An 18,430-nucleotide genomic window follows, 5' to 3' on the forward strand; every position below is an offset into this window, starting at 1 on the left:
TACTTCAAATATACCGAACAGCCAAATTTGTCCTCAGTGATATACCAATGTTGTTAATAAACTCAGCTCTCATATAATCACAAAAAATGATGTTCTGCTTTTCAGACCAACTGCCAAACGCAACAACCCAACACAATTATATGGTGATGTCACAAAATAAACAAAAAGTAAATTATTTAAAATTCTTAAAAGTTATACAAATCTGTGCAATTCCTCCCTCAAACCCCCCCCCCCACCAAATTCACCACTTGAGAAATAATGTCCCCATTCACACTTAACATTAAGTCAAACCATGGCTTAGCATAACTGAGCAGATGCGACTGCCTTCAGTCTCAGTTCCTGCAGCTGCCACGCTACCTGGGGCTGAGCCATGGATTGACTATATGTTACAGCTCAACCAAGGTTTACATTTTTGTCTTTCTGAGCCATAAGCTGTGCTACTTAGAGGTGCCAGAACTCACCAGGAACACCTCCCTTGTTCTGATATAATGGCAGTGGCACCCACCTGAGAGGTGCCGAAACTGAGTTCCAATGAGTTCTGGCTGAAAAAAAGCTCTGGCCAAAATAAAGTTTGATTACAGCAGCAAAACAAGCCAAGGTTCAAATGTATTGCTAAGCCAAACCATGGCTTAGCCCCCAATAGCACAGCCGCAGCCAGCCTTGGGGAGAACCACTGCAGCCAAGATCTTTACATCAGGAAGTCACACATTTGCATAAAATCATAGTTTGGCTTAGCAATATATGCAAAATGGATCAATGCACTACCATACCAAGGACAAAACTAACAAGCAAACAGAAAGCTTTTCATTGCTTGTTTGTTTATTAGTGACATTTTAAATGAAAAGTAATTCAAAGCAACTTACAAAAAACAGCACATGCATTTAAACAAGCATAAAACTAAAACAGAATAAAAACTAAAAACACTTTCATATTTATGAAGTGGCAGGGCTAACATTTCCCATCCACTGAAGGAGGCCATTTCATATCAACAGTTTGCACGGCACACTTTAGAGATAGAAGGGAAAGAAAAGCACCCCAGTTTACTGATTCATCTGTAGTACAGTCACGTGTGGTCTTCCACAAACACTGCATTTGGTGTTCTTTTTATAGTCTCAAGCTCCAGTCCTGTATCTGGAAGAAGCATCACTCATGCCATGCATCCATGACTCCATAGTATGTCACCAATGTGGTGCCTCAAGGGCCTGGAAGAGGTAACTGTACCATTGGGGGGGAGCTTAGGTCCTATCAAGCTTTCTGAGGTCTGGGGTTCTGAATCTTCAAAGGGAAACAGCCCACTGGGCAGTGGAGGATCAGGACGTAGAAAAACAGTGCAAGGGGAAAGAACTATCCTTAGCAAAGTAGAAAATAGCCGTGCATATGCCCAATGATTATTTTCACTGGCTGAGCCAATGGTGGATTATACAGAACCAATACAAAAATTAAATACTAAAGTTAGACTGGAACACAAAAGAAAATAATCTGTTGCTTATATGTGGCATGTGACATTAAAACACTGGATTAATATCATACACGGTTGCCATTTAACACTTCCAACTTTGTGTTTCCAAGCCAACCTGCTATGTGCCATAATGAAGCAGCCCTACTTGGGAAAGGCACACCCTTTTGGTCTCTAAGCACACTAATCAATTGTGGGCTCCCGTGCAGTGAAGCTGTGGGTGGATGAGCAGGCAGCAAAGAATGACACAGAGCCGTGTGGATTAAAATTATGCCACAACTTTACTGATTACAGAAGTATAGGTTTAACATAAGCATTAGGCATGGATCCATTACTCAACCAGTCCACTTGCTGGCTGATATGCTGTCAGGCAACAGGTGGGGATTGGTTCACTTCTAGTAGACCTGATTTGGCCACTGGCAGGGATACTATGGCCCATCAGCCCCTGAGCTGGGCTTCAGGATGAAAAGCACCACCTCTACAATCCCTTCCCTATCTCTCCCAACTAAGGATCCAGCCAAATGTCTCTCCCGCCATCAAAGGTTGTGACGATTGCTATGAGGTAAGCTAAAGCCACAAGCCAAAGCAAATTTTCTTGTGAGCAAAATTTCTCCCCAGCCCTGAAACCAAGAGTCCATAGCAAAGTCATTGGTCAGCAAACCCATTCCTGCAAAGAAGAGGTAAATTAAACAGGGGGTGGGAGGCTGAAAAAAAGCCCAGTGCAACTGGTTAGGCAAGCAAACAAGGCATGCCTTCTATAGGCCAGGAGCGGACCAAGTGGAACAAAGTCTTCTGTCTGGTCTGCTCCATGGCTCAGACACCCAACTAGCTCCTTGAAGTCCCATCCAGCCCCCATTTTCCCACAACGAGCCTGAGACACTGGCCACTCCCCTCACCATGTCAGGCCACAAATGGCACTCCTCAAGTAAATCAGGAAAGATGATATTCTTTTTTCAGCCAGTGCAATAGCAAAATATTTTGTAATCTGACATGATAATCAGAATGAATGTTTCTATAGGTTTAAGCCTTGGATTTAGCCAAGCTTATTAGTCATGCGGAAGTGTCTGCGGACAGCGCTGGCTCCCGGCCTCTAGAGTGAGATGAACGCACAACCCTAGAGTCTGTCAAGACTGGCCCGTACGGGCAGGGGTACCTTTACCTTTACCTTATTAGTCATGCACATTAAGGGGCCTATGTAAAACACAGGGCTGGATTCAGACTTGCTCTTGTGCAAATGAAAAGGCTTCCTGCTGGAGGAAAGGGCAATGAAGCTATTTCCATGGATTTCTCTATCCCTATGCAACTCACAAAGGGACGCGGGTGGCGCTGTGGGTTAAACCACAGAGCCTAGGACCTAGAAGTTTGAAAGCACCTCAAAGTGCAAGTAGATAAATAGGTGCCGATCCGGCGGGAAGATAAATGGCATTTCTGTGCACTGCTCTGGTTCGCCAGAAGCGGCTTAGTCATGCTGGCCACATGGCCCGGAAGCTGTATGCCGGCTCCCTCGACCAATAAAGCGAGATGAGTGCCACAACCCCAGAGTTGATCACGACTGGACCTAATGGTCAGGGGTTCCTTTACCTTTATGCAACTCACAACTGCCTTTGTGGTTCCAGAGGGTCCCTTCCCCCAAGTAGCCATAAGACATTATCCAGCCCCAAAAGATTTTAGTTTAGAGAAAAAACACATACAAGAAATGCATGGGACAGGAAAATTATGAATGGTCTGAAGAAAGTGAATTAAGTTTTCCACCCTCTCATATACACTAGAACCTGGGGTAATCCAAAGCTGAACAGTGTGAGATTCAGGACAGATAAAAAGAAGTATTACTTTGTATAGCTAATAGTTAAGCTACAAGCTACCACAAGATGTACTGATAGCCACCAATTTGGAAAATATTAAAAAAAGATTAGAAAGTTTCATGGAGAAAAAGGCTGTTAATGGCTGCTAGTCATGATAGCTATATATACTGCCTCTATCAGAAGTATGTGCCTCTGAATACCAATTGCTGGCAAACTATTGGAAGAGTGTTATTACGATCATGACTGCTTCTGGGCTTCCCACAGTTCGGCCATTCTGATAACAGAAAGCTGGACTAAGTAGACCCTGGTCTGAGTTCACCACAGCTTTAGTTATGCTCATAACAAGAGTTTAGCAATGTGTCCACATCCGTGCTAACTATGGTTCAGTTTAAACGGGGTAGCATTTAATTGACTCAAAAACGTCCGCTGGTTCAAAATACAACAGCCAGATTCCTGCCTAGGGTTCCATTTATTGCTGTTGTTATCTCTGCTTTATAACAGCTGTACTGGTTGCCAGTTGGTTTCTAGGCCTAATTCAAGGTGATCACATTCATGTTTAAGTCCCAAATGACTTAGTCCTCAAATATATGAAAGACCATCTTCATTATACACCTTTAGGTGCCAAGCAAAAATGTCCCTCTTTAACCAGGCCTTTGGCTGACTGATATCCAATGCCCTTTTAAAAGGTGTTGGGGAGGGGGTGGGTACTGGTTGCTGTTTTTTATTATGCATTTTGTGTTTTTATATTGTGATTTTATGTTGTAACCGCCCTGAGACCTATGGGTATAAAGCGGTATACAAATTTAATAAATAATATTTATTTATCAGAACCACTCAGGTATTAAAATCAACAGGGTTTTTTCCAGAGGTTTGGGATGTGTGTGTTAGGAGAGCGTATTCTCTGTGGCAGCCCTTACATTGTGGAATTCCCTACTGTGAAGGAGGGGTCTAGCACCTTCTTTACAGAGCCTCTATCCTACGTTGAAGGCATACCTCTTTACCCTGGCCTTTTGACACCTGATATACATTTTTAGGAACTACCCTAGTCCTGTGACTCTCTTGTTTTAAACTGTTTTGAATTTTAAATTGTTGTAACCCACTATGGGACCTTATGGTGAAGGGCAGGTAATAAAGTGATTTATTATTAATAATGATGATGGTGATGATGTATCCATAAACAGATGCAGACTGTACCCAAAGTTTCCAAGAGTCAATAGACTATTTACACATCAGTAAACCACGAGTTACACTAGCCAAAGTACTAAAATGGGTCTTCTCTGTTGTGGTGCCCTGGATGTGGAATTACCTCTCTATGGATGTGCACCTGTCTCCTTCACTGGTGGTCTTCTGGTCCCAGCTGAAGATCTATGGTTTCCCTTCAAACTTTGGAAGTTGTGCATTAACTGAATTCCAAAAGTGGATGAGTTGCTACTGCTATATTAATTTTTTATTATTGCAATTTGTTTTATATAATGTTTATATATTTTAATATGATTGTATGATGTGTATCTTTTATTTGATTGCTTTCAAACCCACCCTGGGATTCTAGCTAAAGGCAGTCTAAAAATACATAAATAACTACATGTGAGGCATAGTGTAAAAAATACTTGTTAGCTCATTTCTAATCAGTTTTTTGTTTCTTCTAACATAGCTCTAGTTTCTAGTTTCTATCAAATTCACTAGTTATGTACTTCAGATTAGATCTTGTCATTATTCTGTTATTGCTTCTGACTGAAGTGAGAAAAGCTGTAGTTACAGAAATGTATCTTAATACTTGACACACAAGTAGTATCAAAACATAGACCAATGAAAACATCCTGCCAAAATTCAGAAAAAAACTGATTAAATACTAATCAAGCTGTCACTCAACAAAAAAGGAACCCATTATCACAGGTTAAGCAAAAGCACCAGATTAATGCAATCATTTCAAAAATAATAATCCAAACTTTATTTACATGCCACATTTCTCTAGTTATTTTAATTGTCTTCCAGAAAAACATTTTCTGATAAACAGAAAAATCACAGTATTAACAAGTGGCACCCCCCCCCCCCCCGTTAAAGAACTCATTTCTGGGGAAAAGTGAATTAGATATAGAACATTAATTTGAAACTGAACTTTCTCTACAAAAGAGTTATTTACTAAGCTTGAAACAATAAAAGGTTCAGTGATTAGATTTCATTGATGCACAAATCCAAATACTGAAACTTTTTTCCCTCTACCTATAGTTAAGGTAGCCATAAGTCTACAAACTAATTATAGCCTACTGAGCGTTAAAAGTAGCATGAAACCTCAAAACAAAGAAGGCGGAAGTGCTGAAGCAGTATTTACCTGCATTACAAGCTATTCGGCAATTGTATGCGGCCAAAATTTATTTACATTTTGAAAACTTTATAAGAACGGCAACAAACAACTAGAAGCATAAGCTTCCTGAACTCAGTTTTTACCTTTGTGTTCGGCGGAGTCTGTTTCCACTTCTCAAATGAGGCATTGTAAAACTTGAGAACACAGTCCAAAAATGTGGATCAGACATATCCATATTCCTTCCTTAAACACACAAGTTGTGTTTCTCCCCTTTAAAAAAGGAGGGATATATACAAAAAGAACAAAAGGGAAATAATCCCGATTTGATTATCCTCCTCCCCACTGAAAATGTAAACATTAGCTCCACTCAAGACAACTTTAAAGCACAGCAAAGCAGCTGGATACTATAGGCTTCCTTAGTAGCGAACAACTTTCTGTTCTCAATTATAAATAAATAAAAAACTTTTCCTTTTCTGGTTAAATGATCTGATGCGTATGCTGCCAAGCTTTAAATAAAAATTACAATAGTTTTAGCCCTCCCATTCTGCTGAAAACCCTGTCCTTGTACGTGTGATTCAGCCAAAGGTACTTTGTCATCTGTTTGGAAGATACCATTCAGGTTCATTGAAAGGGGGGAAGGTTATAATCTTTGTTTTTTTTCTGTAGCTTTCTTGGTGGTCATAATTTCAACGTGGAATTTTGTTTTAAAAGTTTCATTAAATAAACAAAATAGCCAGTTTAATTCCTTTAGTATTAATGAAGAATAAATCTCAAAGTTCACACAGTTGTTCCCCCCCCATGCTGCTTCAGAAATCAGATCATCTTTCAGAGACTTTTCCAAGACTTAAACCTATCACTTTTGATACTATCTTCCTGATTATTGAGAGGCTGTGAACAAAATCAGGGTCTCCTTTACTGCAGAAGAAAGAAAAAATCTTCCAACTTTAATCTTTCCACTGCAAATACACATTTCTTCCAGAATTCTAGCAGTCACTGATATAAAAAGGAGAGGATTTCAGTAAGAGGCTTGCAAAAAGTTTTATTTCCCCCCAACCAGAGGGTACTCAAAGCACCTTTTCTACGTAAAATGAATGCCTTATTCATCGTGTGATCACCACTCATGTTCAAAGCAGAAAAAAATAAGTCATTCACCCCAGAAGTGTTATTGTACGGAACATATAATAGGCAAAATAGGAATTCTATTCGTAACTAAAACCAGTAAATTTGTATGTTTGTCTTAAAGAAAAGTGACACCAGGGAGTTCCATGTTAAATCTGTAATTGTTAAATAACAGATTTAACACAACTTGTGTTATGTACTGAGTTGAATAGGATCCAAACTGCAGCAGTCTGATTGGTCCTAGAACAATAGGATCCAAATTGCAGCAGTCTGATTGGTCCTAGAACAATAGGATTCAGAATGCAGCAGTCTGATTGGTCCAAGAGCAATGCAGCAGTATGATTGGTTGGCAGGAACCACCCAATCATACTCCAGATACAAGTGAATCCACAACCTGATTGGCTTACAGTAGAATTCCAGAATTAACCAATCATGTGCAGCCCATTGTGTAAATACTGTATATAAAGCAGATACTTTGAGGGGACTTTCATTCATTCCTCCTCACCACTATGAGCTGAATAAAGAGCATGAAATCACTTGGCGACTCTGAGTATATTTCAACTTGCTTGGCTGGGAACTTATTAATAATTGGCAAAGCTGCAATACCTGTACCATGGGTGAGGTGAGCAGACCAAGAGTGGGAGGAGAAGTATCCTGCCACCCATCTCAAAACTAAAACTCATTGCCCATTCATTCCAGCACTGAAAACAAAAACAAAAGAAAAAAGAAAAGCCAGAATACAGGGTGTGGCAGGAGAAACTATTTAATAACTACAGCTACACCTCATACTTTCTTCCACTTGGAGGCATCTTGAGCACCTACTCATTAGTCCCAATACTAATTCTTGCAGCTTTGCAGTTTTATACCCTTAGCCGCATTTGGATTCATATGCCAGAATCATCTCTCATTCTCACTTTGTTCCTTTAACTTCAGTTCATGCTCTATCACCTTTCTCAAGTTTTCCATTCTTGTGTTACCCTAGTTCTAATGCTGCCCTAGTTTCCTCCTGTACAAAGAAGTACGCCTGGCTATTTTCAAAAGCAGTAAATTGGATACAGTCTTAGTCATGCTTAGAACAGAAATTATTTCTAAGCATGACAAATGCTACAATCCTAACTTCACTGAGAGTCAGCACTTATCTTCATTGCTATTGGAAATGTAAAGGCATTTTCTCATGGCTACCACACATGATGCAGTAAGAGATGCAAAGCAAATCCTATCTCCCTTGTGAAACTGCATGTAAACAATTTCCCTTTTTTTATTTCAGCTCTGGCTGCTTCACCAGCTATAGCCCCTTTTGGACAGAGATGACTTGTCCTTCATGCTCTGGTAGATTATGTGCTCTACATGTGGTTGCCCTTGAAGGCAACTCAGAAACTTCAAAGGATCCAAAATGCACCAGCCAGATTGCTGGATGGGGTTCTGTTTAGATCTCAAACAGCCTCTGCTCTAAAACAGCTCCAATGTTCATTTCTGGGTGCAATTCAGGATTCTCATGTTAGTATTTAAAGCCCTAAATGACCTGTGCCCAAAATACCTGAAAGGCTGCCTCTTTTCCCACAGACTCTTTCAGGTGCTAAGATCAGCAGAGGGAGTCCTCTTGTTTGTTCCACTACCTGCGGAAGTTTGGGGACAGGAGAGGGTGTCTTCCCTGTTAGCCCCCAAGTTGCGTATCTCCTGCCCCACAGAGATGCTTCTGGCATCTTCTTTATACGGGTTTTGGGAAATGCTGAAGATGCACCACTTAACCCTGGCTTTTCAGATGGATATTTTAAGAACCCACCTTATTTCTAGATTCAGGTAGGTAGCCGGGTTGGTCTGCCGCAGTAGAACTATATTAAAAAAATAAACAAAATTGTACAGTAACACCTTAGAGACCAACTAAGTTTGTTCTCGGTCTCTAAGGTGCTACGGGACATTTTTAAATTTATTTTTATATATGTCCACCTTATTTCTGGGATTTTAAGTTATTTTAAACTGTTTTCAATATTGTTGTTTTATTTGCTGCCCTGGACCCTTAGGGTGAAAGGCAGATAAACAACAACATGCTTAGGTTCAAAACAATGTAAAGCTAACTTCTTGGGGGGGGGGGTTGCTCCATCCTTACAGAGCCATTGCTTTAGTAAACAGCGGCTAAAATTGGCTAAGCATTTGTACAACGCTTTTAAGCATTCAAATTGTATTCTTTTCCCAACATTTTGCAGATGAGGGAACTGAAGCTGAGAGAGAGTGGCTTGCCTAAGGCTGTTTGGTAACTACATTTCTACAAATTCAAAGTAATATGAGCTTCCTGGAGAATTTTTATTGGACCACAATACCTCAAGGACCATCTCCCCATATGAACTGATCTTTATTACACATTTTATTTTTTCATTTTATATTTTTATGTTGCGAACCGCCCTGTGATCTTTGGGTGAAGGGTAGTATACAAATGTAATAAAATACATACATACATACATACATACATACATACATACCACCACCCCCGATATCTAAGACAATTTTAAGATCTGACTGAGCATGGTTGACATATTTAGTAACCACAGTGCTGTTGTGAGGGTTAGCAAAGCCATGTACTGTGTCAGATTGTGTTCCACCACTTCCGGCTAAACCTTACTGAGATTACAATACAACCACCTCAAACAAGTGTCAAAAGAGTAGGAAATTGTGCAGGTAACCTGGAGAGAAAGGGCCTCACACTCCTCATTCTCCCCAAAAGCTTAACCTTTTAACGGCAGCTTAAAATTTGTCAGAAAACTATACAACTCATTTACAATTAGACCTTTACAAACTCTATAGGAAGGAAAGGAAATGGTGCAGTGATGAGGCTCTGAATGTTAAAAGGGGGCTGAGCCCAACAAGCTGGAAATCTCCAAAGGGGCAGAATCCTCCCAAGATTCACTGTAGTTGGTGATACTAGGCTCCAAGAGTAAATAAGTACTTCAGATGTAAGGACCAAAATGCTCAGGGTGATCTTGAGATGGAGAATGAAATCAATGAGACATCCAAAAGAGAAAATGCTGTAGTAATAGGTGACTCCAATCACCGCCACACAGAATGAGGACATTTGTCTTCCAGGCAAGAGAAAGAGGTAAAAACTCTAAATGACTATGTCCTGGAACAGCTGGTTGTGAAACTGACCAGAAGGATGGCAACCCTGGACTTAATCTTTCACATACAGAGATACAGTGGTACCTCGGGTTAAGTACTTAATTCGTTCTGGACGTCCGTTCTTAACCTGAAACTGTTCTTAACCTGAAGCACCACTTCAGCTAATGGGGCCTCCTGCTGCCGCCGCGCCGCCGATTTCTGTTCTTATCCTGAAGCAAAGTTCTTAACCTGAAGCACTATTTCTGGATTAGCGGAGTCTGTAACCTGAAGCGTATGTAACCTGAAGTGTATGTAACCCAAGGTACCACTGTACACAATTTCTATATGAAAAATCTTATGAAGTTTACCATTTTATATTCAAATATGTGGCAGGAAATATATAGCAAAACATAGCAGAGCTCAAACTAGAGCTTCACTACTGAAGACTACTTATAGCCAACCAACGTTATGAGAGGAAAATATAATGAAGATAGAATGCTTTCTGTTTTACCCTAATCACAATGATCGACCCTTCACTCCCTCTAGTGGTTACAGTTAATTAACTGCTACCTTTTTCAAGATTTCTACCACATTCACTGCATTTCTTCTCTGTAGAGTGAGAGAACTATAATCTGGAGAACATGAATTCCAAGTTATACACCACATGTGTTCAACCTCTATTTATGCATGAGTTGAATCATTTATATTCAATCCAATACAAACAATTTGGAGTTCAAATCAAACTTCCACTGTTCTAGTAGCTTAATAAAAAGCAAATGGGTTCGGAAAATAGAAGATAGTTTTGTGGTAACCTGTTTATCTCTCCTGTCATCTAAAGGATTAAAAGGATCTTACACCTTAACCTAGAAGAATATCAGGGAAACATTGATTTTATGAGGCTGCATCTATAGACATTCTTGCCACCAACATCTCAGCTAAAAAGCAAAATAGAGTGAAAATTAAGAAAAAGCACACTAGCAGCTGGAGATATGCTGTTGGACTGTGATAAACCAGGAAAGAGAAAGTGATATTATACATCTTCTGTCCATTCATTATTTTGGTTTCTGCGTGAACCAAATGGTCCGTAGTTGAATTACCAGTCTATCCTCAGTCTGATGGTATAATGTCCAAAATAACAGTCTTCATGCATTATTTGATTGTAAATGAATGGGCTGATCTGGCCAGAATTACCAAGACTTTGGTGGATGATTTGGATTAAGTCTGTCCTAGCTGTCTCTCAGCTTCCAGATATTGTATTCTGTTCAGCCCCAGCAAAGAATTGGGAGTAAGGGAAAGAAAATTACTGTGGTCAACAGGAATTTCATCTTGTTCTCAAGGCTATCTGTTTGAGTGTCACTCTTGAATATTTATATTGTGTGTTGGGCACTCAGATTAGGGATTCTGCAAGTATAATGCCTATCCAATTGTCTCATCAGTTTCCCTTCCTAAAATGACAGAGATGGACTTGGATTTGATGAGGATTCCTAGGATGGCTGTCCTGAGGTATCATCATCCAAGTTATGATCACCTAATCTGCGATGGCATAGGACTTCATGACTGCTATGGGCTGCCCAAAGCTCTATCTTGTCCAGTATTTTTTGGATGACTTTCAGTTATTAAAGTCTGAAGTCTTGGTCAAGTGTATGCTGATTACCACACTCTCCTTTTAATATCCAGCAGAGATGGAATGTATACCTAGGTACAGGAGGTGGCAACTTCTTCTTGCAGAGTGGGAATAGCCCGAGCTGCCTTGAAATATGTTGTGGCATGGCCGTTCCTGTTCAAACCCACCTTTAACCCTAAAGACATAAATTATTAGCTAGTGGCCAACATTTATTTACTGCACAAAGTGTCCCAGTTAGTAGATGTCAGCCAACTCCAAGCACTCAAGGACATGAAACCACTGAGTGAGGTCATCCAGAGGTTTGGAATTAAGTGTCATCAATATCCAGATGACACTCAACTCTACCTTTCCTTCTATCTAATGCAAATGAAGCAGTGGGAGTGCTACATCAATGCCTGTCACTTAAAAAGGCAAAATATATTCCTCACATGTGTATAAAACAATTATTGATTAAATATTGATCTTCCTCTTAGGCTTTGGCACTCACAACAGGCCTTTTTCATTTTCCACCCCATCTCCTTATGATCTTTTTGTCCTTCAGCAAGGCAGGGCAAAGGCTTCTTGTTGCTCAACCTATATAGCAGGGTGTCTGTGTCACAGTTGCTCGAGGGGAGAGGTGAAAAGGTTCGCCAGAAAAGATGAACCAGTTCAAAAGGACAGCAGAAGCAAGATATTTGCTTTAAACTAAACCAAAGGTCACCAGAAGAAGGCAAGTAGCAATTACCAAGCAACAAAGGCTCTCTATAGTCATCTCATGAAGACTGCAGCACAACTAGGTTCAGACATGTACCTAAGATTTGAGCGTTGTATCACAGAATTCTAGATCAGTCTTCACCAACAATAGATTTTGCTAAGGCTGATGGGATATGCTGTTCAAAACACACGGAGGGCACCAAGCTGGAAGATTGTCTTACATTAGAAATCAATCAATCAAAGCAATTCAATGTAAATGAGAAAATATTTCATGGGAGGGTTTTTCTTCAAATTTTCTTTTCCATTTCTCAAAAGCAAGAGCAATGTTGCTCTGGACCTGGGATAGTTAAGTTGGTAAAGCATGAGATTCTTAATCTTAGGGTTGGGCTAAAGATCCCTGCATTGCAGGGGATTGGATTAGATGACCCTCAGGGTCCCTTTCCAAGTCTACAATTCTATGATTCTGTATGTCCCCCTCCCAATATTCACACTCTACATGGCAACTCAGATAAAACAATGTTTGCTTGCTGGAAGTGTTGCTAGTCTGCCATTCAACTAAGGGCTTCAGGGCAGCACAAAGTGGACATTAAAATTAACACTAAAAATCTGAAACAAAATAAATCAAACACCATAATTAAATTAATAACAATCTTACATAAAACATGCAGCAGAATTGGAAATGAAGGATCACTGTAAACTCATCGCTCCACAAAGCCTGGGCAAAGGAAAGTGTGCATGTTTACCTGTCATTGGAATGAAGCTGGAAAAAAGTAGGGGTGTGGCATACCTCGGGGGGGGGCTATTCCAAAGCTGTTGGCTCACTGCAGAGAAAGCCCTCCTTCAGACCCTTGCATTGTGATCATTGATTGGTGAAAGGACCACCGATTGGGCTTCCTCTTTAGGCAGGCTGGTATAAAATGAGGGGTTCTTTCAGATATTTAGGGAGAAATCATTTGGGAGCCTTAATAAGCACCTTCAAATGAGGCCTGACAGACAATGTGACTCTTTTAAAGTTGGTAGTGTTCCACTATATTTGCCACAGCAAAAGATGACACATGAAAAGGAAATGTATGTTACTAAACAAACATGGACACGTATCATGGAATCACAGCCAATTCCAGCTCTTCTGTGGGCATCCAGATATTTCTGGATATTTATTTCCCCCTTCATATGCTTATTATAACACAAGCCAGTAGAACATTAGGGTATCCTGCCTGTCTAGAGTTTGAAGTAAATCAACCTACTTTGATGCAAATGCCAGTCACGGTACTTCCATATGGGTTTTTATTTTGGTAGCAGTGCTCCTCATGCACTCAGGTGCTTTGTAGTGCCCATACAATGTCACTGACATCAAAATGCTAGTCCATAACCACCACCACCCGTCTAATCCAGATTTACCCTTTCTGGAGGAAATCCAACAAGTTTTAAAGGCCCTGTTGCCAATGGGCCATTTGTGATATCTCAACGACTCTTCTGCAAATTTAGCCCCAATCTAGAAGCTTATTGAACTGAGATTGTGTTTTCTTTAATAACTAGCCATAGAACTTAAGATAAGAAGCACTGGATAGACTCCATATTGCCTGCACAAGAATCGGGACCCATTACTAAACTGGAGATTAAACATAGAAAGATGAAGAAGGAAAAGAGCTGGGTAAACTTGTTGCAGTATTTAAACACTGTCCTCTCAGTGGTTTTCATTTCATAAAATCCAGCTAATCAGCCACACCACATACACCTCCAAAATAAAATAGAAGAGAACCACAGATAGATAGATGATAGATAGATGATAGACAGATGAGAATAGCTGTTATATAACCAATAATTCCCTTTCAGCCCTCACCAACTCCAGGCCCTTGAAACGGAACAGTGCAGCTGCAAGACAAAGATAAAACTTTAAAAGAAACATTAATTCATTCACAGGTATACAAAAGAATAATAAGATACAGCTTACAAGGCAACAACAGGCTTACAAAGACATGTTTTATGCGCTACATTTAATTATTTCCTAATGACAGCTCTATTTAACATTGTAACACTCAGTCACCAACACGTAGATCACATTCATAAGATAGTATTCAACAGACAAATACATGTTAATGATTTGTCAGGTATAACCCAAAAGCTAACAAATAGAGGGAAGCTGATTAAATGAAGGGTCACAGTAAGGAAGAGATTCCCTGAGCATTTCAGTTTGAAAAAGGAAACTTTAATATAGGCCAGCAGAACTTGTGACCCATGAAGCCCAGCACAGGCCACCGCTGCTTTCAAAGTCTCCTGTTTTTTGTTGCATGTCTAGAACTGCACATAGGATGGATGGGATGTCAAGTACTTAACAGGTGAGCCTTTTTTGATGAGCTTGTTGTGTAACAGGTTTCTTAGTAATGTTTTTAGTAATATTGTCATCCAGGCTAAAGCATCATCTGATAATCTAGATTAATTCAACATGTAGACTAGAAATACACCCATATTTTATTATTTCAAATATTAATACCCCACCTACTAATGAACAATCAAGTTAACTTACAATGTATTTAAAATACAATATGATCAGAAAGATGAAGTCACTCAGTGGGTGGAGTTTCCTCATCCAGGCTGTTGCTGCTATCTTCTGCAGCTCCTGCCTCTCAGCAGCAGACACAAGGTAATTGGAGGAAAGGTACAAAGCTGAACACAAGCCTACTCCAAGCTGTCAGTACCACCCCTGATAATAATGATGATGATGATGATAATAATAATAATAATAATAATAATAATAATAATAATAATAAATTTGTATACCGCCCTACACCAGCAGGTCTCAGGGCAGTTGCAACATAAAATCACAATAAAAACAAAAAATACATAATAAAAACAAAAACAACCCAATACCCCCCCTCCTCATAAATGTTAAAGGGGCCTTGTATTTGCTTGTTGCTGGTAGCTTACATTAAACAAATTGATGGTCTAAGTCCATCACAGTGAAAACCATGCCCCATTTCCAATTAGTATGTCAACGGTCATATCCAATGTTTATATATAGGTTAGTAACTAAGCAGTCATTATACTTATAAATCTACTTCAATGCCTACATATTTTCACAGTATTGATATAGTATACACTGTCAACTACCTTCTAATATTCCTGCAAAGCTTAAAGGCCCAAAGGCTGTTAAAAGTACCCAGCACAGCCAGAATCCAAACCTATATCATGCTTACGTCCCATATACATATACTAAGAGCTAACTGCAAAAAAGGATATCTGCAAAAAACAAACATGCTCCTGATGAAGCCTACCAAGCAACAGACTAATATACAGTCTTACCAAATCATATTAAGAAACCACCTGCCAAAGTTCTTTTCTGCACTTCAAACTACTTACAACACTCATCTGACCTTCATTACCACAATGTGCCAGTACTTTGTTCCCATTCTCCCACTGCCAACGTCCTAACCTGCAGCAGCATTCAGGCAAGTTTCCAAGGAAGAGTAAAAGACGGGAGAATGGAAGTAATTGATCTCCTTTTCTACTGACTGCTTGCAATTGGAACTTTTTGCCAGCAGAAGCAAGAAGTGTTGGCATAAAGGGGGGAGGATTACAAGAACAGCATGTGTGCTGATCTGATGACTGCACAAGGGAGAACTCACCCGGGCCAGAACTACTACAAACCCATGACAATTTTTAGCCTCTTATCATTTCAAAAATGCACTTTCATTAGACAGCAATGTAGAAAAGCGAAGCAGTAGAGCACAGAGGTGGTGCTAGGGAAAGTAGCAGGCAACAGATATGATGGATGACAAGAGGGTAAAGCGGGGGTCTGCAACCTGCGGCTCCGGAGCCGCATGCGGCTCTTTAAAGCCTTTGCTGCGGCTCCGGGGCGGTGGCGAGGGGAGGAGGCGAGGGGCGGTGGCGAGGGGAGGAGGCGAGGGGCGGAGGCGAGGGGAGGAGGCGAGGAGCGGAGGCGAGGGGAGGAGGCGAGGGGCGGTGGCGAGGGGAGGAGACGAGGGGCGGAGGCGAGGAGCGGAGGCGAGGAGAGGAGGCGAGGGGCGGTGGCGAGGGGAGGAGGCGAGGGGAGGAGGCGAGGAGCGGAGGCGAGGGGCGGTGGCGAGGGGAGGAGGCGAGGGGCGGAGGCGAGGGGAGGAGGCGAGGGGCGGAGGTGAGCAGCCTGCCGCCCGCCCGGCGGGGCGCCCTAAAGCAGAGCGCCCCCCTCGCCAGGCAGACATCCGCAGCGTGGGGAGCCTTGCCGGACTTCCCGGCAAGGCTCCCCACGCTGCGGATAGCAGCCTGCCGCCCGGCCGGCGGGGCGCCCTAAAGCAGAGCGCCCCCCTCGCCAGGCAGACATCCGCAGCGTGGGGAGCCTTGCCGGACTTCCCGGCAAGGCTCCCCACGCTGCGGATAGCAGCCTGCCGCCCGGCCGGCGGGGCGCCCTAAAGCAGAGCGCCCCCCTCGCCAGGCAGACATCCGCAGCGTGGGGAGCCTTGCCGGACTTCCCGGCAAGGCTCCCCACGCTGCGGATAGCAGCCTGCCGCCCCGCAGGGGGGGCGCCCTGATGCAGAGCGCCCCTCGCGCGGGGCAGACATCGGCCAGCCCCACAAGCTCGGGGGACAGCAGGGAGGCGCAGCGCCGCCATCCCGCTGTTCCTCGACCTGATTCGGTTTCCCCGACCTGTTTTTTGGGGGGAAATAAAGGGAAATTTTTTTCCCTTTATTTCCCCCCCAAAAAACTAGGTGCGTCCTATGGGACGGAGCTTCCTATGGGGTGAAAAATATGGTATTTTTATAATGACGAATGCCTCATTATTAATTATTATTTACATCAGGCACTGATTATGATTTATGGTACACTGGGGCCCTGATTAATTTTCTATGGCATTTTGGGGCATTGATTATTGGGCATAGCAAGTCGCGGTCGCGTGGAATTTGTGCTTTGTGACCGTTTGAAGTGGGGTTTTTTTCTTGGGAGGCTGGGCGGCACGAAGAGAGGGATTATTTTTATAATGACGAGGATGACATTGGGCCCTCATTATTAATTATTATTTACATCAGGCACTGATTATGATTTATGGTTCACTGGGGCCCTGGTTAATTTTCTTTGGCATTTTGTGGCATTGATTATGCAGTCGCGGTCGCGTGGAATTCCACGTGGAGTTAGTTGCCTGAAGCCCCTTTTTAGTTGCTTGAAGCCCCTTTTTAAACTTAAGCAGGTGAAACTTTGGTGAATTGCTGCCAAGGAGTGTGGTGGAGTCTCCTTCTTTGGAGGTCTTTAAGCAGAGGCTTGACAACCATATCTCAGGAGTGCTCTGATGGTGTTTCCTGCTTGGCAGGGGGTTGGACTCGATGGCCCTCGTGGTCTCTTCCACATATGTATGTGAGCAGGTCTTCTCCAACATGAACTATATTAAAAACAAATACCGATCACGCCTCACAGATGACAGCTTGCAAGCCTGTGTGAAAATGAAGGTGACGTCTTACAGCCCTGATGTGCAGACACTGAGCACTGAGGTTCAGGAGCAAAAGTCCCATTAACCTGGTTACCTGGTTGTAAATTAAATATTTTAATTAGCTATTAATTTGTCCTTTTTTCTTGAGATTGACAGCTGACTGCACCATCCTGTATATATAGCATTAAGGCCAGAAACAATATATGCAGTGTTATATTTGTTTTAAATGTTGCAATGTTTTTGCGGCTCCCAGTTGTTGTTTTTTTTCCGGAAACGGGTCCAAGTGGCTCTTTTTGTCTTAAAGGTTGCAGACCCCTGGGGTAAAGGGAAACTGTTTTCACACAAAACTGAACCAACATTTCAAAGGGGATTTGTCTAGAAACCACCACTCTGCTTCAGTGACAACAGCTGCTATTTTGCATCAGGAGAAATTGTAGTTTGCTTTGTGAGTTGGCAATGATTAGCACAGATCAATTAGAAAACTGATCCATTAATTTTGTTCAAAACTCCCTGAATTTACACAATGATCCAAAAGTAGGTCACAATTTACAGCAAAGCAGAATTGTATATGCAGCTTGGTTAAATATATAAAACATCGTTTGAATGCATCTGCTTTTAAAAAACTGCTCATCCATTTTTATTTACTATCAAATATAAAAATGTGCATCCATCTCTTAATCCAGCAAACACTATAAATCTATTGATTCAGCAAAGTATTTCTTACCCTGCCAAACTATATGCATATAAAATTCAACTAAAATAAAGGCAGAAAAATGCAGATGAGTTCTGTTGGGTAATTTTAAAAAATGTGTGCTCATCTCTTGGTACTGGTAATTGCAGCACCATAACAATTTAGTGCATCTTGTGGGGATCTGTTCTCCTAGCATTAAGAGCTGGACTACAGAAAGGCTGAACAGTTGAGTCCTAA

At 41.5% G+C, this 18,430-nt stretch overlaps 1 protein-coding gene across 22 annotated transcripts in view; it reads right to left on the reverse strand.

Moving 5' to 3' along the window:
- The window catches only part of MAST4 (microtubule associated serine/threonine kinase family member 4), a gene marked incomplete at its 5' end in the record, with an annotated part of 205,950 nt that overhangs the window by 88,085 nt on the left and 99,435 nt on the right, over positions 1-18,430 (reverse strand). Inside the window, one exon of one of the 22 annotated variants that reach the window (XM_083465121.1) lies at positions 5,704-6,159. The exons of 19 other annotated variants lie outside the window; for them this stretch is intronic. In XM_083465121.1, the coding sequence (XP_083321247.1) occupies positions 5,704-5,795 (92 nt within the window). Of the gene's footprint in view, positions 1-5,703; positions 6,160-18,430 lie in introns of those variants that run through there. 2 more of the 22 variants (XM_083465120.1, XM_083465119.1) reach the window with 2 other exon arrangements.

Source organism: Podarcis liolepis, assembly GCF_965112155.1.
Source record: "Podarcis liolepis genome assembly, chromosome: 11".
In the NCBI taxonomy this organism is placed as follows: domain Eukaryota; kingdom Metazoa; phylum Chordata; class Lepidosauria; order Squamata; family Lacertidae; genus Podarcis; species Podarcis liolepis.